At 44.5% G+C, this 25,515-nt stretch overlaps 1 protein-coding gene and 1 long non-coding RNA gene across 6 annotated transcripts; both read right to left on the reverse strand.

The window, feature by feature from the left end:
- Positions 1-13,107: 13,107 nt before the first annotated feature.
- On the reverse strand, positions 13,108-14,646 carry LOC120445525. The gene is made up of 2 exons (XR_005615754.1): positions 14,509-14,646; positions 13,108-14,230 (listed from the first exon to the last, which is right to left on the reverse strand). It is a non-coding gene; the product is annotated as an uncharacterized LOC120445525 (long non-coding RNA).
- Positions 14,647-18,845: 4,199 nt separating this feature from the next.
- Positions 18,846-24,469, reverse strand: LOC120446744 (dynein regulatory complex protein 8). Of its 5 annotated transcripts, none has more exons than XM_039627870.2 (6): positions 24,190-24,465; positions 20,363-20,666; positions 19,619-20,297; positions 19,324-19,555; positions 19,052-19,262; positions 18,846-18,989 (listed from the first exon to the last, which is right to left on the reverse strand). In XM_039627870.2, the coding sequence occupies exons 3-6, from the start codon at positions 19,629-19,631 to the stop codon at positions 18,978-18,980; spliced, it is 468 nt and encodes a 155-aa protein (XP_039483804.1). In that variant the 5' UTR covers positions 19,632-20,297; positions 20,363-20,666; positions 24,190-24,465; the 3' UTR covers positions 18,846-18,977. The 5 variants fall into 5 exon arrangements, with proteins under 5 accessions (XP_039483804.1, XP_039483803.1, XP_039483802.1 ...); XM_039627869.2 differs by having other exon boundaries at positions 20,363-21,373; XM_039627868.2 differs by lacking the exon at positions 24,190-24,465 and adding an exon at positions 21,108-21,680 and having other exon boundaries at positions 20,363-21,049.
- Positions 24,470-25,515: the final 1,046 nt, after the last annotated feature.

Here is a 25,515-nt window from a genome sequence, read left to right on the forward strand (position 1 = left end):
AGCAGTGAGAGAAAATTCGTGTTACTACAGACAAGGAAGAAATTTGAGATGTCGTTCTTTGCAAGAAAATCAGTCGCTTAGCAGAAACCTAAACTTAACTTATATATATAAACCATTCAGGCATGTTAAACATTTAACTCAAGTCATTAGCTTACCTGCGAGATAAATATTGTGATATAATTTGATATATTGCACAATTTTCGGGTAGAAGCTAAAATGCTTAATGATCTCAGTTAAGACTTTAAGTCTCTTATAGTACATTAAATCATACCATATAATTACAATGCACAGCTCATTATTAAACGTGTTTTTTTGCTAACGAGCTAACTATTAATATGAAATGTAAATAGCAACTATTTTTCTTGCGGTGCAAGGACAAACGAAGAGGGGGCAAAGGGTCTTGTGGCATTGACGTTGGCAACGTTGTTGCCGCTGCAGCCATTTGAGTTCGAAACTGTCTCAACTATAAAGGAAATCAATTACTTTTGCTCCGCACAGTGACTGAACCACCACCGGACCACGGGATGGACGACGGTACGGTATGAACGGGTGGGGCGGTACGAAGCACTCAAACTTCCGCCCGGCAATGGCGTTTAGATCGGGATATAGTGCTGCATTTTGGGAGCTTGGGTTGGCTCGAGTTCCTCTGCTGCTGCTGCTGTTGCCTCTGGTTTTTTGGCTCGGCTGCAGAGTCACGTGCTGCCCAGAACGCGCTACAAATTTGTTACAACAAATGCGTGGGTGCAATTCGAAATGGGCTGCTTGCTGCAGATACCGCGAGGGTGGCTCAATGAGTTCCTAAGTGCGTGCACGGGTGGGGAAGCAACATAAGTAAATACCATTGCCTTTAAAACTCTTATTTAAACGATCTAATCATCAATACAATAAAACTACTATTTGATTGCAAAAGTTCCAAGTTTGCTTCTTTTTTGAGCCACCCTCGCAGTGAACTTTGCACGAAATGGACCTAGAGCGGGCCATGTGAGTTTAGGTTCAGTTTGTAGTGTGTGGGGCTTCTCGAATGGCAGTTTGAATATAGTTACGCTCCATTTGGGTTCGTTGACTTGCCCCCGGGCGTGCCCGCTGTCCAAGCTTCGACTTTCACGTCTCAAGCCATGAAAAACCGAAACGGACAGCGGACAACTGGGAACGGACAACGGACAACGGACAACGGACGAGCCATCGAACCTTCGACGGACACTTTGAAGTGCAGTTTATTTTATCAGAGTTATTTTCGTTCGCGCTTTTGAGTTGCCCAGGGCCAGGTCGATAAGATGCGTTAAGTAATTATAAATGTTTAGCGGCCAAATGCTAAAACGCAACATTTGCTATCTGGCATCTTAATGCAAATACTTGACGCGCTTACGTGCTGGGCTCTCCATCACCTTCAGATGCCTGACTTTGACTCCCCGCATGGGATTGGATGGGATTGGATTGGATTGGGTTATCTAATCACCGCGCCGGAAGATGCCAACTTTCTGTGCCTCCCAATTTCGAGGGGCTGCAAACGCAATTGCAATCCACTTGCCACTGGAAACTGGTAACTCGCAAGTGGCGGTGGCACATTAAGCAGGAAAAGGTGTCGGCGGCAAGAACCCAATGCCGTCAACACCGGTAACACACCACATGGCCCAAGAACTCGCAAGGAAGCCCCAAGGGAGTCAGCCAACAGCAAAGAGTAGCAGCAACCAGCAGCTCCACCGCAACAACCACAAGCGACGTCAACGACGACGACCATTATCAACGAGGCGCAACTAAAATATTTTAATTAACGCAATATTTGCACAAAATAACCAACATTACAAGTTCAAGGCGCTAGATAAGCGAACGTATCGTACAAAGTACTGGGCGGATCGAAAGGGGCATTGCGAATGAAAATGGGAATGGGAATGGGTGGGGGGTATGCGCCAGTGCACTAAGAAAAAAAAGGCGAGTGCAGATGCAACCCAGTAAACATACAGGATGGCTACAATTATTGCAAATATAAAGTTATACAAATGATCTTTTGGAGTTTAATATTTATTTTGTCTAAATAAGTATTTTACATTCTACTTGTATTTTCCTGACAAATAGCTTGCTGGGTTACCTAAACTTTTTGTCGCTAAAGTGATCTCCCTACTGTGTGTGCCGCAGTGTGTGTGCTTGACACATGCGGACCTTTGCTGCACTTGACTCGCCGCAGCACGCAATCGAATGTAATGGCCCAAAGCAGTGTGGACCGGACTGGACCGTTCCAGACCGGGCCAAGACGAACCGAACCCTGAAAACCAGAGAGCCAGAGTCAAAGCCAGAAAGAGGTAGCCACGCAGGCGTACACCACTCAACGCCTTTCGCAGCTGTGCGTGTGTGCGGCGGCGGTGAGTGGTGTGTGTGCCAATCTAAGATAGACATGCAGATATCATTGTGGCAAGTACTTGCCGGACACTAGCGGAGTACATACATAAGTATCGCAGCCCAGTCCCAGTACGTCGCAGTGCCAGAGTCGCAGTTCGAGTTGCAGTCCCAGTCCAACGCGGTGCGGCTATCGCCTTGCAATCAGCGCATGCGTTTACAACGTCCGATCAACTGGCCACAGTCCCTTTCACAGTAGCCATCGCCATCGTATTCGCCATCGCCATCGCTCTGTGGACTCTTTGGCTCTTCTTTGGGGCAGAACTGATGTTACTCGCCTCGCATCAGGTGCCAAAGGTGCCAGGCAATCCTCCTTAGTTAGTTAAGAGGAATAGAAGTAGACATTTGGCACATATTAACTATTTTCTTAAACTAATAGATTTTCATTCTCTTACAAAGTCTTTTAAGTATCTCTAGATACATTTTATTACAATTTACTGGATTAAATATTTCATCTCCAAGTTAGGATCTAGTTCCTGCATACCTCTTTTAGTACTTTCATAAAAGGTTTAAAAAATCTAGAAAGTTCTGTTGGCCCTGTGTTTTCCTACAAACTAAGTGCTAAGAAGTGTTGTGTGTTGAACTTAAGTTAACTTATATTTTCGATTCCACTTTTGGCATCACTAGCGTTCCGGGGTCGCAATCTGCTGTTACCAAAGTAGGGGCCTTGGGACTCCTCATCAGTGCGATGCGACGGTCGCGCTCGCACGCTTATCGCATTTTAGTAGTGCAGCGATTTATCAAAGTTAACATAGACTTTTAGCTTGCGCACCGCTCGTCGCTCGAAAGATAGTCCCAGAACGAGAAAGGGAATCGGAATCGGAATCAGTATCAGACTGTGAATAAGGGGTAGCTGGGGGATCTGGGGATTGCTGGAACTTTGGCGAGGGGAGGGGAGGGGAGGAGGGCAGTTGAGTTGAGTTGAGAAGCGGAGCGGACAACCTCCTCGATGTCCATTCGCCCCGAGGGCCGGCGGTTGGCACTTGGCGCTTTTGGCGGCGCTGCAACCTCAACGCACTGCGTTATAAATCATTTTTATTTGTTTGCTTTTTTTAACCAGCAGCAGCAGCAGCAGCAGCAGCAGCACAAAGGGTTGTATCTCTAATGTTTTCGGTTAGCTGGCTTGGCACTCGAGTCTCCGGTGATTCCCATGCGTGGTTATCTGGGCGCAAGATCTAAGCCAACAAATGCACACATTAATGATGCATCTAAAGCCGCCTAGTTAGGCTAATGCGCACGGCATCTGCTGTTCCGTAGATTATACATTCAGATGTTGGGATATGCGAAATATGCTGAATTAAATACCCCGAGCGCGGAATGTGCTAAATACGGATACATCAAGTCTGGCCAAACTCTCACTATTTATCTTCGGGGTTATCCAAAGTTTCCTGCACTCTTTCAATGACCTTGAGCTGCGCTTGTATCGGAACTATGCTGCAACTGGCAGAAAGACAAGGAGTGGCTGCAAAAAGTTAACACCACGCACAAACGCCGTAGTTCGTAGAACAACTTAATTACAACAGTGACGGCCAAAAGACGAGGAGACGAGGAGGACGAGGAGGACGAGTGGGCCCAGTTGGGACGCGGATGCGTCCAAATAGGTTGGATGTCTGCGCGGTGCCGAAAATATCACTTAATTAACATTTTCGCCTGAACCCAGTGCCTCACTTCGAATCGCATCCCATCGCATCGCATTGCCTCGCGTCGCACGGTGGCGTAATTAACGCGTCCACTTAATGCAAACGCCATTGAATAAACGAGTAATTGGACGACATGTTCCTGTGCCTCCGATGTGGCCCGAAAATGCGAAAAGACCAGAGCAAAAGGCCAGGACCAAAACGGGTCTGCCTGTGGGCCAATCGAAGGCCTTGGCTCTATGGCTATGCAAATCAGTTTTGGACCCGGTCTTCCTCACCCTCACCCTCTCCCTCTCGCTCTTTGCATTTTTATTGATTTTTTTTTGGTTTGTTTGCCGGTCGGCCACTTGCTGGGTGGCCGTGCGACAAAAATTAAAACCAAACAGCGATTTCCAATCAAAGCAACAACTTGGCCCAAAGGAGACGGCCGACTTTGTTGGCCTGCGCAATTCGCGCCCCGTAATTATGCGACAAATGCGTGAGGCAGAGGCAGTAGCAGCCGCAGTCGCAGCACTGGCGTTCCAAGTTTATAACGTAATTTAATTAATTTATGCACTCGCATTATTCAATGAAGCGCGCCACCTGCATGCGTAATTATTGCAGGCACTGTGTGGCAGGATCGCCTGCCTTTTCGTGTGGCTTTGGTTTTGCTATCAATGCGATTCGATCCTCGGGCTTTCGTAACTGGTAACCTGGCGTCACATCGACTGCCGCTGAGGCGCCGCTTTGCATGCCAAAAGGTTGACAGTGTGCACTCCCTAAGGCGCCCATCGCCATGCCAGTGGATTTTTAACGCATGGCCATAAGAGTTTTTACGGCCCCCAAAGATATTCAAAAGCTTTTATGATAAGGTGCCGTAATGGTTCATAAATAGCCAAATGTGCCTGCGGCAGGTGGAACTACAGATGTTCTTTATATAACTGAAGCGTTCCGCGTGTTACCAGCCTGGGGTAACTCGATATTCATGTAAATTATCTGTATTTAAACCATAAAACAAAATGGATTTTTGTGCCATAGTGTGCGAAGTTCATGGCAATAAAAGTTTGCACTAAGTTAGCCTTAACAAGGGTTCTAAAGTGCAGAGAAGTTACAGAAACTTAATTTAGGGATTACAAGCCATTTAAATTATTAGTTTAATTTGTTTAAGACTTCCATATCCTTGCACATGGAACTGCATCCTTTACTTGGTAATTTACTTGCTAATGTGTTAAAAACAAGGCAATCATCGTTGTCGGGTTTGTTGCTCGTTTCTTAGCTCCGATTATCCAGTCATCTCAATCAAGTAAAGCGCAAAGTTTCATGCCATATATTTATCGCAAAATCAAAACAATGGACACAGATCACACAATTCGCTCATTGTGCTTGTTTCTGTTTCTGTATCTTTTTTTTTTTTATTTTTGGGATGGTGATGGAGGGGTTTTCGAAACCCCGAGGGGCGTGTCATCTGGCCGGACATGTGCGCGCAATTAGACATGCCTGGCACTGTGTGTAAGCCTAAGTATCCGTAAGATACGCGGGTAGTTGGGGAGTCTGCGAGATCTGGCAGAAGTGGGAGATCGGTAGTCTGGGAGACTGGAGATTTAGCCATGCTATGGGGAGCACAAAATCATAATCCGCCACAAGCCGTTTGTACAATTGAACGCACTGTCGTTGCTGTACGACTGACTGTATACAGTGAAAATCGTAACCCAAGTTGGGCATCGGCCTCTGAAGTTGATTGAATGACTGGGAGTCGCAGTTGTGCGTAGTTGTATCTGCGGAGTGTGTGCCACTGACAGCTGGACAGTCGGATAGTTGGGCTTTGCTTCACTTGGCTTTGCTTTGCCTTGCCTTGGCTTGCCTTGCTTTTGTTTATGTGAAGTATCTGCAGTTGACGGCAACCAAAGTTGTTGCTTTGCTTGCTGTTGCCATTGCTGCCGTTGTCGCGTGTGACATGACACAAAGTGGACAGTTTTGATTACTGTTGAAATCGAAAGGGAAATGGTCGAGCTGCAGCGCTGCAGTGTGTGTCTGTGTCTGTGGGTCAAATGGTCGTCCAAATCCCCAGAGCACCTCACCCAGCCCAAATTGGATTTGGGTTGCGGGTGCAGTAGTGAGTAGTTTGTTTTTGGGAGCTCCGCCTTCGGATTAATCGCTCAACCGTTGGACAGGTTTGCGTCTAAAGCGAGTTAGGGGATTTTCTTGTTGCGGCGATAAGGGAAACATGGCGGGGAAATTTTCACTCAAATTTAAAGTGGAATGCTACACTGAAAAAATACTGCTGTCTAGGCAAAACAAACAAATGTAGCTATAAATAATTAATACGTATCCTTCTTAATGCAAAAGCGTTGTGCTGCTTAAGAATATACCTTTTAGCTTTATAGCTTTCAAATGACAAATTACTAAATGTGTATATATTTAACTGACTGTTTAGGCATTAAGGATGCCATGATATGGCACATCAGGCAAGCTTATTAAGCCTCTTTAGCCATAATGAATGACATAACAGTTCCAGTTAATCATAATATCTTCCTGGCGTCGCCTTTCGAATGAAAGGAGCGTGGAGTGGAATGGAATCATTAGATTTCTAATGTTTCCTGCTTCCCGCTTATCTGGAACAAGTCCGTGGGCCCACTCCCAATCGCTTTGTCTTTAATTCAGACCTTGATTTATGATCATTACCATTGCCGTCGCATCGTCCTGTTTGCCAACCAGCCCCAGGGCATCTATTTAGATGTGCAGTTCGGCATCCATTACTCATAAGCCGGCACTGCCAACGAAAATCAATTAGTGCAACCCACCCAGGCCAAGACATTCAAGACATCCAAGAAGAAGTTCTCGTCGTCTTGGGAACAGCATCCTACTAAGCCGTAGAACAAAGTCATCGCTGCAGTCAGCGGGTTGATGAATTGGTTTTAAATCAAAGATAATGCAATAGCGAACGTCACAGTCATAGATACTCGCTTACTCGCTTAAAGTCGCAAAAGCGGACCTGTGTGAGTGTGTCTGTGTTTGTGTTGGCCAAGTTATAAATTCAAATCTTACAACCACGCAAAAATGGAATTTTCATTCAGCCAAGAGCGGCGGGGCATTTGGGCTGTGCTGGGTACTGGGTACTGCGTTTTGGCCATGGTACCGACACGAGCTGCCCGTTGTTATCGGCATGGGCAACATGTTGCTAGTTGCAACTTGCTGGTTGCTGGTTGCTGGTTGTTTGCTTGCGCTGCAGTTGCACAGGTTCCTTACCCAAAAACACGAAACAAAAATATCAATTATGAGGCGAAAGTCGCCAGACGATGATGATCATGATCATGACCATGACCATGATGATGATGGGTGCTGGTCGAGGATGTACGAGAGTACCATGGGGCCATGGGGAATAGCCTCGTATCATATTAGTCGGACAAGCAATGCGGTAGTTGCCGAGAGAGCTGGCTGCAACACATGTTGCTACCGTGCTGCCGCAAGTATGACATTTGTTTTAGCCGCTTATCGCGATGCGAAGGCCCTGCCTTCGCGGCCTCGCCCAATGGCTAGGAGAATTCTGTGCTGGCTCATCGGTTCCGTCATTGATTATGCGCTAAATTCCAACTGCAGCTCGTTTATAATGTTGCCACAGTATTGAGGCATGCAGGCTGGCTGGCTGTTTGGTTGGCAGGCAGCCTGGGATTTGGCTTGCCATAATGAAGGCATCTAATTTGTTGGCTTAGCAATGTAATTGATGCATTGGGGTTATGACATAGTTTGTGATAATTCGTTGCGGCTGCATATCCAATAACCAATTCACCAAGCAATGTGCAATGTGCAATGCACAATGTGCATGAGCATTCTATCGGCGATGCGTTTGTATTAGGGCCAAGTTGCCACTGTTGGGGCCTTTTGCACCATCACCGCCCATTGCAACACGGCTCATTCGTCTGCCACACGCAATTGTTGTTGTTCGGGTTCCGGGCTTTGGACTGCGGCGCAAACAACATATGCCAATAATGGCAGTTGCTTTAGGCCCGCTTGACAACTTGATAACTGTGTTAGACCCTACCAAAAGTACATATACGTATGTGTGCATTTGTGATCCTGAATGGCAATCTCCCAAGTGGTTTTCGTTTGTCGGACACGCAACTGTGCGGAATCTAAAAATAATTCGATGTGTTATGTTAAGTTCGACTTGATGAAAGGCCTGTCAATGTGAAAATATTAAGCCAATTAAGCAATAAACTACTCAGTGCTGACCCAGTTAATGCCGGAATGCATTAAGTGGAGGAAGGTAACTATTAATGTTTCGAGTTAGCACTGCAAAATGTTATTATATATGGGTTTATGTTAATATTAAATAAATAACAAGAATTTCTCATTACCTCTTTCTACTTAATAGTGATATGCAGTAGCTCTTTTTTATTACACAAAAAAACTCAACTATTTTTAATCCTTTTTAATGTGGGATGGCGTGTGTCATCTTAGCTGAATCTATTACTCATAAAATTGCATGTTTGTCGTTTTATGAGTTTAGTGACTTGCACGTCCTATCTAATCCCAGAGCTCCAACACTTTTGCCAGCCTCTTCGGATTCTTCGCACACAGTTTCTGCACTGCCAGTGCACTGCGACCAATAATTGTAATGGCATTTGCATTTTCAAACCAACCAAATTGATGATCATATTTTTTAATGGCATTTTCGATAAATTAAATGTGATTTTTATGAGCTCACTTGGAGTGCAGCACAAATAGCCGATGTCCGAATGGCCAGGGCATTTTTTTCAATTTGATGCACTCAGAGCCAGCGATGCAGCAAAGCAGCTAAAGGCAACCTTTGTGGCATCATAAAAATCAAAACATACAAATCTTTATCAGCAAATGCATCGCCGTGGGAGGAGTGGTGGTGGCCAGAACCAGAGTTCCGAGTTCCAACAGGGCTCTTTGACTTTTTATTAAAAAATAAAAAACATGCATTCTGAATGCAGGTAAGGGAATGAAAAGAGGTACACGCTGCCAGCTACTGTTATCTAGTTTTGATTTGATTTTTTTACCATCAAGCTTGGGGAATTTTTTAATATGCATAAATAGCTCGTAAATATGCAACAAGGCAATTCGAGTTGCCGGCTTTGTGGAAGACTCGAGCATCTTCTTCTCAGACGAAGTAGTAGAAGGTGGAAGATGAAACGGGCCACAGAGAGAAACAAATTTTCATTCAAATTCATCCGGGGCACACATATTTCAGGCCATTTTCAATTTATTTAATTCGTTTGGATGTCAATGGAGATGCGACGGCAGATAAGGCGACATCGCTGCCCAATCGGAATTCTGCTATCGCTCTCGTAATATATTCTAATTTTTTAATTAATTGCTAATGGTTAGGCACATCGACAATCGCTGCTAATGGCCAACAGTCTGGCCCTCTTAACGGTTGGCTTATCATCTGCGCCTTCTACGTAGATCAGAGCCCCAAAGCCTTCAGACGACTTCAGTCTTGGGTCTCAATTTCAGTCGCTTCACTCGATTCGATTCTCGGTTGTGGCGAGTCTTTAATTAGGGCTGCATTCGGTTTTATGGCCCACAAATCGCAGCGAGTGAATCAGCTGCCGGTTTCCATAAGCCATAAAGCATAACCATTCAATTTGTTCGGCCCATGATTTTGGCAATGCCCAAAAAGAGGCTCGCCATCCCATCCGCTGGGTTTATCTCGCTCTTCGAATCGCCATATTCCGTTGGGGATACTGATGGGTATGGGTATGGGTATGGATATGGGTATGGGGCAGTGCCTCTTCCTTTGCACTTTCTTTTTTTGGGGTAAGAGACTTGGAGAACCGGAGAACATCATGTAAATCGGCCAGATATCGAACTTGTTAACAAGTACTTAAGGGCTCTTTATAATTATGTATGGCCCGTTGCTGTTGCCCAAAAGGTGTATGCCATAATGAGATTGTGATTTCTTTTTCGTGTGGCACAAATGCCGGCTACCAACAAATTATGCGGCATGCAAAGAATTTCGCGGCCATTTCTGCTGTAATTTCATATTCTTTGCCATATTCCTTTTGCCGGCTTTGCCTCTTATATGGTAAATGCCTTTTGGCCGTGTAATTTTGATGCGGGGGGCGCGAGACCGAGGTTGCATATCGGTAGCTGTCATCATTTAGTTCTCGTTACCCACTCGCATTGGGGTCAAAAGCGGGCTAAAATTGAGCCTTCGCATATGTGCTCTGGATCAGGGAGCAGATTGATGTGAATCGATGGAATTTCAGCCCCCAAACGATGGATTTCGATGCCGTAAATGGTGTTTATAAGATTTATGCCTCAGTAGGCTTTCTAACGGGAGTATCTTCAAGTTGAAGGCTATAATGACGACCTGTTTAATTGGAGAAAGAGTCCGTCCTTAAATATTTCGGGCAAGATCCTTGATAAAAAGTTCAATGTTTCTCTCCTAAAGTTACTTTATCCATTGAAATGCCGTAGCCATTTAACTTTATGCGATAACCTAAAACTTTAAACGGACCTTTTCTGAGCTCAGGTTTCAACGCGTTTGGGAATGTGTCGCCAAAGATAAATCTGCGTAGATACAGATACATAGGTGCGTAGATATTTGCCTAGATTTTCGTTTCTTTCTGGGTTAAAGGTCAACTTTTTCGCATGCACAACATACACACACATGATGGCATTGACGCGTTTAGAAAGCCAAAACCCAGAAGAGCCGAAGTGCATCTATGGCCGGAGCCAGTGCCGCACCAAGCCCACCTTTTAATAATTCGCCTGGCCGTAAAGAAACCCAATACGACACAGAGAAAAACTAAAACTACTAAAAATAACAATAAAATTGTATTTTAATTAAAGTAACATATACTAACTCTTCAAGGTTTTAAGCAGAATGGATGCAGTGAACTTGGCAAGTGTCAACTTATTCACATACGTTTTTTGGCATAATAGTGTGGAGATTTTAGTTTGAAAAGTACCACTGGAATATGGTTTACTTGTTGCACAATTGTGTCTGGTTTTTCTCAGTGTAGCTGGTCCCTGCCTGTGCCCCTCAATTAATGACGATCATTGTCAAGGCTTCGCCGCAGCTAAATAGAGGCAGGCAGCACTGTCGCTGTTGCGTAGGAGTCGACATTGCTGTTGCTGTTGCAGTTGTTGCTGTTGCAGATGTGGCTGTTGCTGTTGCCGGTGCTCATGTTGCCGTTGGGTAGAGTTGCTGCTGGCCCGTTAGTGCGCCTGTGCCCGCGACCGTGCTTGTGTGTGGCGCATATTTAGGCTTGTTGCAACATGCCATTTACAAGTGCGCCTGGGATCGCCTTTGTCGTCTTGTCGCTGGATCGAATGCCGCATCCCAAGCATCCAGCTATCTCAACCAGGAGGAGGACGAGGAGGAGGTATCTTGGTATCGAACCGTATCGCCTTCGGCGTGGCCGATTATGTTGTCGCTTTTGGAGGGTGCGTCAATTTATGAGTTCATTGTGCGTCTCCTCGCACAGGAAATGTTCTGCAGTCGCAAGGTATTTTTCATCGATGGTTTAATAATAGGTCGTAATCATACGATTCGAAGAGCAGCCAAATGAGATTTGTGCGGATGTTGGATGTCGGCGAAGGTGTGAGCCGACATGAGCCCAAAATACCAGCTGATGCATTTCTTAACATCCGTCTCTAATCGAATTCTCCTGGACCAAAGACTTTAAGAGATAGAGGTGTGACAAGAATCGCTTAAATAGATAAAGATATAGAGAATAAGCCGTAAATTTATAAATCCAAAAGTTTTTCACATGTCGAACCATTTGAGTGCTTCGAGTATAACTTCGCCTGCATTTTATTAGCGGCATCGAATGGCTCCCAAGGCACTTGTTGCTCATTTTCCGCCAAACGAAGGAAGGTGCGTAACTCCGTTTGGAAAGTTTCCCAAGAAAAGGCAACAGCTAACTCCACTGGAAGTTTTGGAGCACATATATAGTAGAGGTCCAAGGCATCGGCAACTCCATCCATCATTATTGGTTGGTTATTCGGTTGGCGGTTGGGAGTTTTCAGATCTCCTCGCTGCTGAGTCTATTAAACATTTGATAATTTCATTGGGTTTCAGCTTTGTTTTTGCTGCTCATGCTGCAGGCCCCAACTTCTAGTATTTCTCCGGCCAAAGTTGTTCTACTATTTGAGTTTATGTGTGCGCCGGGGGGAAACAGCTGTGGCAGCAGCAAACAGTGGGTGGCCATGGTTTGGGTTAAGGGTTTTGGGGTCTGGATGCTTGGGTGTTTGGGTGTTTGGTGGATGTCGATGGTGCTTTATGCTCAATGGGTTCTGGGTGGTGTGGCTGCATGGCTGTGTGGCGGTGCTTGACTTACGACTTTTGCGGTTGCGAAAAGCGCACGGCGGTGTTATGATTTTCAAGTTTTCAAGTTTATTGCGGACGCGCTGCGAGCATCGAGCATCGAGCAGGCAACTTTCCATTGTGGTGAAGCTGCAAATGGGTTCCCTCTTTTCCAATTTTTTCCTTTCTTAATATTTGTTTCTTTTGGTTGTTTTTGTTGTTCAGTTGTTTTTCTCCCTGCAGCTCCACAGCCCACAGAGGGCAAATGCCACATTGTTGTTGAGCGGCGAGAACTTGACAAAACATTTCGACAACGTTGTAACGACGGCCCGCATGCCGATGCAGCTTGATGTTGATGTGGCTGTTGCCGTTGCCGTTGCTGTTGCCGTTGATGTTGGCAAGTTTTAGGCGCAGACAACGCCTCAAACTAAACAACAACAGGAACGGAACGGAACGGAACCGAGGAACTCAGGATCGGATTGGAGTAGAGTGAAGTGGAGTGGAGTGGTGTGGTGAAAAGGAACCGCCGCCACAATGCGATGCCGCCATGCCGAAGACTTTGCAACGATTAATGATGCAAATATTTTTTGAAAGCGCGAAAAATTGTGCATAAATTTACCATGACCATGGACAACAGCAACATCAGCGACAACAACAGCAACAACAACAGCAACACCAACATCAGCGGCAGCAGCAACAGCCAACGGTAACAACAACATTTCGCTTGTTTACGAGCTGCACTTTGTTGCAGCATACCCTTATGAAAAGGCTATATGGAATTGGTCGAAATACACCCAGCAATATATAAAAGGGAAGTTATTTTGCTTCTTTTGATAACTTTATAAACAAATATATACAATGAAACAACTATAGGTCTCATAAGTCAACTGAACAGTGTATAAACAGTATATAACTAAACAGTGCTATTTCATATGAAAAGAATCCTTATAAGACCCTTATTTTCTTGTTGATTAAACACTCTCCTGTGAAGTTAAGCCCTGAAGACGAGATTGTTATGTTTATAGCTAAGGGCATCAGAATATTGCGATGCCGGGGACAAATTTCGCCAGCAGCCCAGTTTGTTGATGTTGCGGCTGTTCTCGAGTGGTTTTCCTGCCCATATGCCGGCGCGATGACACTTAACAAATGATCGCATAAGTGCACACAAAACGCACATTGCACGGGCGAGCACTGGGGCCAATGATTGGGTTGTTCCAGGTCCGGGCTTGGGATCGGGATCGGGATCGGGAATCGTTACTGGGATTGGATTTAGGATAGGAGTAGGGATGCGGCCTTTTGTGTGGGCAAGAGTCGAGTGCTATCACTGCTCAACCGGCATATTTTGTATGACAACAAGTCGTGCGGATGGTGAATTCCTGGTGCAGAACACAGAACAGAGAATCCAGAACCGAGTGCGGTGTGAAATGTTTACAAAATAAATGCGGCACTTGAATTAGGCAACATTTGTTGCCGCCCCAGTCAAGTGCTGATGCATTTCTCTCCGCATTTCGCTTCTCTGCCATTCTATTCGCGCTGAGGCCACGAGAACCTTATTAAACTCAATCTGTTTAATCAAATTAGGAGAAATCAGCACTGCAGATGGTAGATGGTGGATGGTGGATGCGAAGGTGGTGCTGGCGAGGATCGGATCGGATGCTCACGAGATGCGTTGGCGTTGCTTGTGGACCAAAAGTTGGCAATGGCATTTGGTGCCGCTACACCCACTATTTTTTTTTATTTTGGCACAGGAACCTTTGTCCGCCTGAGCTTGACTCTTGGAGGTTGAAGCCTGAGCGTGGCTTGGAGCCTCACTTCTTAGCCAGAGTCTGAGTCTTGCCGGCCTGAGTTTTCCTGCCTGTCAGCCTCGGTTGCACATTAAGCCGTGCATTTAGTCGCCGGGTCTCTGGGCTGGCATTTGAACTTATTGCCACAGTTGGGCGCGCTGTCATAAAACCAAAAATAAAAACCGATGAGGGAAAACAAATCTCTGTACGTTGCTTGGCATATGGGTGCTGAATGCTGCTCCGAAACCATGAGCGGCGGCTTGGCCAAGTGGAAGAGGGAATTTAGTTTTTAATTACAACCTTAAAGTTTTTGATCACTACCAATCTATTTTTATATTTACTATTTATTTAACTATTTTTAACTTTGCTGATTGCTTATTTGTAATGTTCTGGAATATTTCCCCATCACTGCACCCCAGTGAAGGTGGTAACTCACCGCAACAGCCTGTTTATGGCTAAAAACAAAAGCCACAACAGCCAAGCAACTCGGTGCCATGTGTGCCCTTTGGCACTTTATTTTTCTCCAGCTGCACTAAGGCCTTAGTGGATGATCCACGCTTTGGACCAGGCCAAGTCGCAATCTACATGGTTTTGGGAGTGGGTGAAACCTTGACTTGGAAACTGTGGAAAATCCTTTAGAGCGTAGCTAATTAAAATATCAACATTTTTAAGAGGCGTAGTGAATGTGTTAAATTGACTTTTCTCGGGGGTGGCTTTTGTCAATGCTCGATGGCTTTTCCGTGAGTTTGGGTCGCCCTGTGAAAAACCTGACACCCCACCGCCAACTCGCAATGCGACTTTGGGGTCAGCGTTGGCATTTGGCAAGCTGCATTCGTGAGAAATGCCCCACCAGACCTTCAACTAATTAAGTTGCAATTAAATGTTTTAATAGGTGAGCGGCCGACATCCGTTGGCTGGCAAAACGGGTACAAAACCAAGAAATGCGTGGCGTCCAAATGAGGAGCGCGCCTCATTAAAGCGCGCACGGTCTGCGGAGCCATTACCAAAAGACGTGCAAGGCTCCCAATGCAATTGCAAAAAAACGCGCAAAAGAGCTGGAAAAATATTAAAAAAGTGAAACGATACAAAAAAAAGTACCAAACGACAGCTGCCAAATACCCTGCAGAACCAGTTAAAAGCCCAATCTAAGAGTAAGCTACTTCAGAATAGATTTTAAATCGATTTTAGAATATACTTCTCTTTTCAGAGCATACAGCAACTAACAACATACATTTGCTGAAAACTTTTGAGTGCAACTAGTTGTTGCAAGAAATTTGTGTATTTCACCACAGAGATACAGAACTGAGATCTTTATTATTTAGCGCACGCATTTAATAGTTTCATCCTTCACCGAGGAAGGGCATCGAAAGAGGCCCTCAATGGATTCCCCCTGAAAACATGGCTCCAACCTGGTCGCCGTCTGCGCTTCAGTCCCCGCTGTTAAAAGGGCTGCGCGCATGCGCAGAACACATGCCGTGGGCACTGGTCGCTTTTGCTGCTTTACTGGTTGCTTGCTTTGTTGGTGTTGTTGGTTGTTGGTGTTGTTGCTGCTGCGGCCCTTGCCACTGCTGCAATAAACGTCAAAATGCGGCCCATTGCTGTCCATTTCATCAACGTGTGAAATAAATCACTCAAAGTGCTGCAGATCCATTAAGGGCAGTCGCAGTCGCAGCCGCCGCAAAAGCACAAGCAAAGCAAAAGCACAACAGCATAAGCACAACAGCACAGAGCAAGAGGCACAGCCGCCACACAGCAACAGCAGCAATGAGCAAAACTCGTCGTCGCGTTGCCTTTGTGGTAAATACATTTTTAGCATTTTGTCTGCTGATACCTATGGGTGTTGTACATGGCAGTGACGACGTCAGATGATGATGACGATGAGGATGACGATGACGATGGGGATGGGGATGACGATGATGTCGACGGCTGCTGCTGCAACAATAAAGACTGTATGCCAGTGGCCACGCTTTTTTCCCCCTTCCCCAACAATTGCATGTTGTTCACCTTTTGCAATTTTCAGTTCTTACCTTGGACTCTGTTTCTTTTCGCCGACTTTGACTTTCCATTTGGGTTTCCCTTTTTGGCGTGCTACGCGCCAGCGAAACATGCAAAGATCCAAATTATATTTTATTGCATAAATTCAATTAACGGCGGGGCAGCAAAAGCACTCGTATTCGAAATTGGCAAAATTTCATCTGCTTGCGCTTTCATCCGTTCTCAGAGCAATGCAGCTGCACGATGTATCCGAGTGCGGCAAATCCACATTTCGATTTCGATTGCGATTCCGAATCTGAATCTGAATCTGAAGCGGAGTTGCAAGTTCTCTGGGGCAGCAGTAACGAAAGCGGGGCATGCCATTAAGGCATGGTAGGCATCAAAACAAGTGCCTCTGCAGGCAAACTGTGGGTAAACAGAAAGTTGATTGAAAGTTCGGGCGTTGCAGCTGGAAAATGAAAACGGCTGAGGAAGTGGCACTCACGGAAAATCAGGGGAAGCGAGAAGATAGATTTGGCGCAATTAGGTGCAGAAATATGCGGCAAAGTGAAACGGAATTATAAAATGCTTCCATTTGAGGAAAAACAATACCTAAAACATCGGTAATTAGATGCCACTTCTTGTTAGGTGCAAGTTGAGTAAGCAAAGTGTTTTTCCCTCACCTTCACCGCATAATTCTAAGTAAATAAAACCAGTTTGCAGAATTTTCCGAACCTGACATTAAAACTGAAGCAAGGCACATATTTCTCTAGTTAATATGAGCAAACAAAGCGAGCCCAATCAATTAATGTTAATAATTAATTCATAATATCGTGATTGTGAAAACAACCTCTGGCTGATATCAATCAAGGTGCATAAATATTTACCACCTGCCGCCGCCCACTCATTAGGTAACCCCCTCGAGGGTCGTAAATACATATTTTATTCCTTGTGAATTGGCTGGGGGGCTCGTCATTTCTGGCCATTGTCACAGAATATGCAACTAATTGCTTTAATTTGCAACACACACATCCACACAAATGCACACTTGCAATAACAGGCAATCATTGATGCGTATAAATCTTATAGGAACTCTTTCTACTTAATTAGTTTTAGTGTCGCACAAACAAAAGGGCATAACTAACAATTAAGCCTTCGGTACTTATAAACTGAAATACCCAACAATGTGCCCAACGTATGTACATATGTACATATTTCGCAAACGAGTGTGGAGCATAAATCTTAATTACGCTTCGTCGAGCGTAAATCATCATCAGTCGAAGGAGCCTCCAGTATCCCGTCTCCAGTTTTTGGGCCCCCAGAAGGGCACTGCGAATTGATTGAAGCGAGGCAGCCGGTTCTCCAGAATGGCTCCACCAAACTTTGACAATTTGTTCGGCAGTTTTAAGTCTTTTTACGATCTCCGCTTCCAGACTGACTGACTACTTCCAAAAATCCCAGGCTACTTGGCCTTGTTTCTTTAATCTAATTCCGGATATCCCTAAATATGACTGCACTTGATTCTGGATCTTTTTTTATATTGCACATAAAGAAATATTCTGTAGAATTTAAACATAAAATTAAAGATCCTTCAAGTTGTAAAGCTTTTTTGTGCTTTAGGGTTTCAGGAGTGCATTTTAGGAACTAAAAACTTCGATTTCAGAAGTGATTTTCAGAGACTGAAAACTGCTGGGATTGCCTAGAATTAAACTAAAATTTGGTTCAATAGAGTGCGTGTATCTGAGCAACTCCTGGATATGAGTTTATTATAAGTAGTTATTTAATCATAAAAATGCTTTTCCTCTAAGTGCAGCAGGGTCATCAAAAGGCGGAGGAAAAGAAGCAAATCTAATATCTGTGCAGTTGGCATCCTCTTTATGACTCTGACAATCAGGTTCGCCGGTTCGGGCGGCGCAATTCAAAAACGAAATTTTTACAAGTTGTAAAGATTAAAAGTCCATTAGGCTGCAGCCGCAGTCGCAGTGGAAGCCGCACGTATAACTTGTTTGGACCAACCCAGCATCCATTTAAATGCGCGCAATGCAATCACTCAAATTGGCCAAAGCGCCAGAACGTGCAAATGGTGGCATGATGGGTTGGCTGGGTTGGGGAGTAGAGGAGAGGAGAGAGGATTACATGAAATATTTTAATCCATAAGATGCAGTTAAGTGCATCCATCAGCGCGTATTTAGAATTTAATAAATACGGAAGCGAGAACACGACTCCGAACACGACTGTTACTCCCTAGCAAATGCACATCGAGAGCTAGCTATTTTAATTTATTTAAATTTCCAGCCGCTCTCGCACATAACCAACTGCAATTTGGACTGCAGCAATTCAGCGGCGAGGAGGTGAGGTGAGTGGAGTAGTTGAGAGGAGGAGGTGAGCACCAGCACACGACTTGGACTCGAGGTAAGAAAAGTGAACATCCATTAGTTGTGCTAATGATGCGCAACCCACTTTGCAACGTTCCGCCCCAAGTAGAACTCCAGATGCAGCGGCTCCTCCTCCTTCTCCTCCTCCTCTTCCCCATCCCTATACCCATCCCAATCCACATCCACATCCACATCCACATCCCCAACCATATCCATATCCACAGCGAAAGCCATAAGCCAGTGTCCTGTGCCGTGGACTTTGCCGGCTACTTTGGAACGCATTTGGCCAGTTTGGTTAGTTAGCTCCGCTCCTCTGTGTGTGCTGCTAATGTAAGTGGCCAAGAAAGGGAGTGGAAAGTGGCAAGAGATTTGCTTAGTGAAATAGTCAGAATAGCAAATGCGCTGAGTGCTAAAAACCTTCCGTTGACTAGTGTAATTTTTGGACTTTATTGAACTCAACGTGCACTTTTAGAGCTGCCTCAGGTTAATAAAATAAGAACTGGATTTGGAATAGCTAGCCTTGACTTGGAGACTTTATTAAACCACTCTGTTTCCCTTACAGATAGACCTGCAAAATTAATATAAATACCACATTAATTAAAAGCTGATTAAGAGCAATAGTTTATTTACCATAAGCTGGTTCAGGTAGAACTCATAGGGTATGTGTCCGCTAATTGGATCTATGGCCACCGGCCACATCTCATCCATTTCCTCCTGGGTGAAGGGCTCGCCCTCCTCCATCATCAGTTTGCCAAAGCTCTCCTTGGTGAGATAGCCCTTGTTCTCCGGATCCAAGATCTTAAAGGCCTGCAGAATTTTCTCTGGCGGAGCGGGTTCCATTCTGTTCAATGTATGATTTTGCAGGAATTATAATTCAGTTAAACCAAGCACCTCCTACCCACTTTCTTTCCATGAGAAGTTGCGAGACGTGTGGCAGGAATTTGGTCAAATGCACTTCGCCACTGGTCTCCTCCGATTCTGTGGCCGAAATAACTTCGTTCACCTCCTCCTCGGTGGGAACACAGCCCAGTAGTCTGAGCACAGTGCCCACTTCTCTGACATCGATGAACTTGTCGCCATGATGATCGAACACACAAAATGCATCCGAAATGCGTTTCTCCAAGTCGTTGTTCACTAAAGGAAATGGCTTTCTTAATTATTAAGTTCTGGCAATTCTCAGATTCAGATGCTTATTACAATCCATATCCATGTTAAAGGCTTGAGGGTTTCCTGCCAACTGAGACTCGTAGTGGGTGGCAAGTATTTTATTTAATCAATATCCCACTAAAGCAAACACTGTTGCCAGGGGTGATTTGAATAGATGCAGAAAATCATTACTACTTTCTTGTACATGCGTTTCTAAGTAGCTATTTCCTTTCTTTTCTTACAGGGCGAACAACCTGTCGTTTTCGTTTGGATCGACCAGATCCAAATCCACAAAAGGCTGTGGCTGTGGCTGTGGCTGCAGCCGAGGCGGGACCATAATGCTACAGTAAAAACTTCCATAGAGCGGCCCATTAGGCAGCTCATGGAGGCCATCATATTGGCCCATTACCATTTCGCCGATCCACCGGCTGTCTGAGTCTGGTAAGGAACACGGAAGTATTCCTTGGCCTTACTGGGCGCCCTGGCCGGCAGCAACAAGTGCATTTTCGGAGCTGTGCCCACTTTAATGGAAATTACTGCAGAGCTCGCCATTAATTTTCCCTCACATTTGTCTGCCCAGTTTGAGGCCCAACTGCATCTCAACGCATTCGATTCGATTAAAAAATGGCAAAGGCAAGTACAAGAACTGCTCCATTCACGCTAATGCGTGTCGTGTACAACACGCTTGCCACTTGAGCCGAGCTGTTTGCCGCATCGCATCTCCTAGAATCTATGGTGTATATATGTATATATGTACATATACGAGTGTATAGTAACTATATATGCCCTGCGTACCGCGCAGATTTCCCGCAGCTCCCATCATCGCCATCATCGAATCCACGTACACACTTGCTGCCTATCTGCCGCCATCTCCTGGCCTGTTTATGTTCCTGGACCTGGACCTGGCTCTGGATCTCCACTTGGGCCTCTGCCTGGACCTGGGCTACTGCCATAAACACTAAAAGTGTTCGTCATTTGCTGTTCCAGATCCAATTAACCATTTTGATGCATTTGCCTCCATTAACTCTTTCTCTCTCGCTCATTCGGGCCCTTTTGCAAGGGCATAGGCCCAGTCTGCTGCACAGAGAAAAACACAGAGCTATTTGGGTTTTAAGTAAATGAATAAGAATTGTCAATATATCAAAATATTAATGAGTATGACTTATATGTAAGATTTCTCGTATTATGATTGCTTTATATGGTTTAGGATTAAACTTGATCATCGCTGGGGAACATACCTTTTCTCTCTGTGTCCAATTTCGCTGCTGACTTACAACGTGATCGGAAGTTTGTCTTAGCCCATCTGCAACAAACCATTCCATACCATACCATACCATACCGTACCACACCACACCATACCATACCATACACCCATAGTATACCCCGACTATAGCTGACGACGTGGCCGTGACTCGCAGACCCTCTCCATCCATCCATACGTGGCTGGTATGAGGATGGGGATGGAGGGGCTCCTGCAAAGTACTTTGTAAATGTTGGCATGATTTAAGTCGGCTCTTAGTCTCTTTATTCTGACATTTACCCCAGGTTTGTCTATTAGGCATGCGATTAAAATTTAAATTAAAGTCGCGCAGACATCGCTGCGGGATTGGGTTTCACCATTGGATTGTATCGGCTGGGATGATGGCGATTCTTTTATAGAACCAGCCACGCCCATCGCAATCTCGTCCCGGTCGCCGCCAGTTCCGGTTACTGCCCTGCGTTTTGCCTCATCTGTCAATTTCGACACCTGTGGCAGACAGTTCGGGGTATCTGGGGTAACTGGATGTGGGGACATGGAAGTGTTTCCTGTAGTGGAAATTAAACGGCTTGAAGGAAGAAATCTATTTGGATGGAAATGAGACAGCGATCACGTTGCTGCGTGTAAGCAATTAAGTCAGAGCTAATTTATATCAATTCTAGTTCACAGATTTTTATTAATCAAACGCAAAGCCCTTCACTTGGCACCATAGGCACCAAAGGCAACCGCAAAATAAGGTCACATCCACTCGAATCGATTGCCCTTTCCAGATGCCATTTTCCATTAATAAACAATTATTATTATGGCTTCGTATTTTTTCTTTTTTTTTGCATTTAATGCCCAATTGAAATGGCGTTACAATGCGTGCGTACGCCGACTGGAGTAATTAAATGGAATTTAATAAACATAAACATTCGAATAATGAATGCTACCTTTCGCAGCACCAGCAGCACTGGCCAGTAAGCGGAAAACTCTGGACAAAAGGCGGCCCAGATACTTTTGTTGAATTAATTAGAGTAAGAAAGGCTGCCAGACAGCAGCCGCAGTCTGTAGCTACCTTTGTACTCACATGCCTTTAAACGATTCGTAAAAAGAATTCAATTCAGTCGAACTCGAGTCGAAGTGATATGAAAGAATTGATTAATAATCATAGCTAAAACCTCAAAAGACCAAACCCAGGGGCTTGATCTGCCCCCCACTCCCTCTGTTCCCCTACTCCCTTGTGCCCCATCCAAAATGGTCGGCTACTGGCAAAAGCGACCACAAAGCGCTGACGCCATGGTCCCACTCTCGACTCTCGACTCACATCAAGGCCAATTGGGCTGGCTCGAAGCTCCAAGCTCCAACGGAGCTGCTCCAACGCTTACACATGAAAAATAAAGTGATTTTCTTCTGAATGCTTAGAGATTCGGATATTGTAGGAGACCAATTCCCTCTTTTATTAAAAACTCTGGAAAATCAAAGGAAAAACTGGTAACATCTGTTTAAGACAGTTAAAAACGTAAGATTAAGACAAGCGGTTTTTAATATTCATTGAATTGAATATTGAAATTTTTACATAGATTTATAGGGCACTACTATCACCAAAGATTTTTTTTTACACTCAGGCATTTCTTATAAAATTTCAAACATTTAAAACACTTTAGTAACTTTTTTTGGCGTTCAAAAAGTCCGATGTAACTTTTACCCATTTTGTTACCCCAAAAAATGTTACAAATTATTTGCTGTGCAGCTCTTCTATTGCTGGCCCAAACCGAGTACACATGTTGCTAGTTGCTGCCGTGCTCCATATTCTGGATACTCAGTGCTCGGGACTTGACTTTGATTCAATTTCCATATGAAAACATCGATTTGCGTTTGTGCGCCCGCGTCGTCGTAATCAAAGTGTTGTTTATGGAACACGTCCGGCGTGTTTTTCTCATTTTTTTTCCTTTTTTTTGCTTTTAGCTTTTCTGGTTGCCTGACTTGTTGTTGTTATTGTTGCTGCCTTGTTGGCTGGCTATAAAAAATTGCTCACGGCAACAATTGCGCTCGACGGCTAAAAAAAAATGGAAGCAACGATTACATTTGCCTATTGCATAGAGGGACCGAAGCCAAAGCCAAAGCCAGGCTAAAAGCAAACGAGTCCGAGTACGAGTCCCGAGTTATGATTGAGTTCTAATGAGTTGAGAAAAATGTATCAAGGAAAACCAGTTCCCGGAATCGCAATTAGATAAGTGGGTTTATTCATGCCACAAACGTGAGCTGCAAGAAAGCGCAACAAGGAGAGTCGCTTCGAAACGAATCGAATTGAATCGAATGGCATCGGGAAATGGAAATTATTTCCAACGAACACAAATGTGTAGCACATTTATATAATAAGGCGTTACAAATATTTTTCAATTTCATTAATTTTTTTGTTTTTTTTTTTGTTGGTGGGCATTAAGAAAAATGTACCTGTCTATGGGAGAAACTTGTTTAACTGGCTTAACGAGAAGGGCATTTGGCATAGGAAATGCTAAATTGAAATTGTCGAGCATTAACGACGAATAATAGCAGAGTAGTAAGTGCATAATTGAATAAACACAAAAATACTTATGAATATTTAAAAACCGTAAAAGAGGGTTTTATGTTTAAGTTAATGTACATTTTATATAGATTCTTGGAACCAGTTTGGAAAATCTTTATTTTTACCATTAATTTAAATGCTATTTTACTTTTTCCTAACGACCCTTGCAGCGTTCTTTAAATATCCGTAACTTGTGATAACCAATTGGACGGCATTAGTTCCGTGTTCCCTCATTCAGCAGAGATTCATTCACCTTTTAACTCCGGATTCTGCACTAGTTTAGGCCACGATTGGAAGGCGTGAAATACTAATATGAAGAACACGCCTGGCAGTCAAAGGGAAAGGAAAGGAAAGGAAAGAAAAGGTCGAGTTCCAACACCGATTTTCCGTATCTGCCCCGTCAGTTAATTGCCTCACTTTCTAGACGTAAAAATTGACTACGCCCTAATGTGCGTGCCTTTCCAATTACCAGGTCCAAGTCCAAGTTTGCAGGCCACCCGATCCGATCATTAGCCACGTTTACTAATGATTTTCAACCAAACCCTAGACCTCAGCCCAAGAGACCCTGGGAATGAGAACTGTTCCAAGTTTTCGCATGCATGTGATAATGGTTTTTGGCGGCGCTTTGATTTTCCGCCCCGTTTCGAATGGGACAGCGAACAAGACAATAAATCAATAATTATTGCAAAATAATACTGCAGTTGCCCCCCTCAAAAAACCAAAAAGAAACAAGATAAATTGCGATACTGTGCAGCGGACGGGCAGGCGTATGACTTAATTTGCCAATTTGAACGCCAAAGGCTAAAGCGTACTTACTTCTTGGCCGAAAAAGGCCAGGCAGCTGGCCAACATGGTCCCCAGATCGTTCTAAGCTTCAATTTCCGTGCCAGTGGCAGCAGCAGCAACAGCAGCAGTCGAACTCCGTTGTCTTATTAAGGCCCAAAAGCAAACGCGTGCGCGGTGCCCAGCAAAAAGCAACAAGCCAGGCCAAAAGCGAACAGCAGCCGCCTGGCGGAAAAAAAAAAATAAATAAGAATTCTATTATGCCCATGCCACACAATGTGATTAACTTGTTGACCCTGTCGAAAGAGCAAACAATAAAAGTGGGTATTCTTAAAAATTTAGAACGGATTTTCGTTCGCTCGGCTGTGGCCCAAATTGCACACGAAAGGTAAGGTAAGTTAAGGTAACCGCATGCACTTCCGTGCCCTGTGGTAAATATGATTTTATGCAAACAGAAAAAACCGAAACGGAAAGCGAGTTCGAAAATTGGCATTCGTTAGGCGTTGCTAATAATTGAAAATCTCCAAAAAGCCAAGACCGCAGAAGAAAACAAGTTGGGAACGCTCAGGAATGCAACTGAATGCAATGCGCACCTGACTTTTCGGCCAACTGAGAAGCCACAGTGGTCTTTGTAACACTGATAGATAAGGGGTTCTTTTTTAAGAGGGTAGAAATTTTCAAAAAAAATTATAAAACCTTTCACAATTTATAAGATATTCAAATATTTTTAAGCGCTTATTAACTTTTTATGATAAGTGAAACACATTGATTTTGTCCAAAATGAAGTTTTAAAGAAGAAATGTTTCATTGAATATTATTTAGCTTTTACGAACTTGCAATGCCTGACCCACCATACTTATTGGACATGTTAATTTTCATTGTCAGCTTTCGCTGCAAATTTATGAACACTTCATACCCGACCGTAGCAAGTGACGGAGGCAAATGAAAATTTCATTGAAACACACACTCACTCGGCGGAAAACGCGATGGAAAATTGATTTTGCCATAGCATGACAATCACTCGGCCCAATGGCCACCTTTAGCTGCAAGGCTCACGCCCACCGAAAAAATCGAGAAATAATAGCATAAAACAGTCATAGTTAGCTAGCTGGCCAAAAAGCGAACCGTTAGTAAGCCGCTGCTAAGCCGGCTGATTCATGGCTTAATCACGGGGAATCGGTAGCAGCGACTTGCAGCCAAGTTGCTGCACCCAAAAAAATACGGCTTTATCAGTGGATCGTCGAGGTATCGGGGTATCGCAGTATCGAGTAGTGAGTAGTGAGTGGCTCGTGCCTGGAGGCTGCCACCGTCCCACTTGGCCGCCTTTTTGTGGCTGGCCAATTGATTGTTTGCGCCAAA

The sequence above is a fragment of the Drosophila santomea genome, chromosome 2R (assembly GCF_016746245.2).
Source record: "Drosophila santomea strain STO CAGO 1482 chromosome 2R, Prin_Dsan_1.1, whole genome shotgun sequence".
NCBI lineage: Eukaryota > Metazoa > Arthropoda > Insecta > Diptera > Drosophilidae > Drosophila > Drosophila santomea.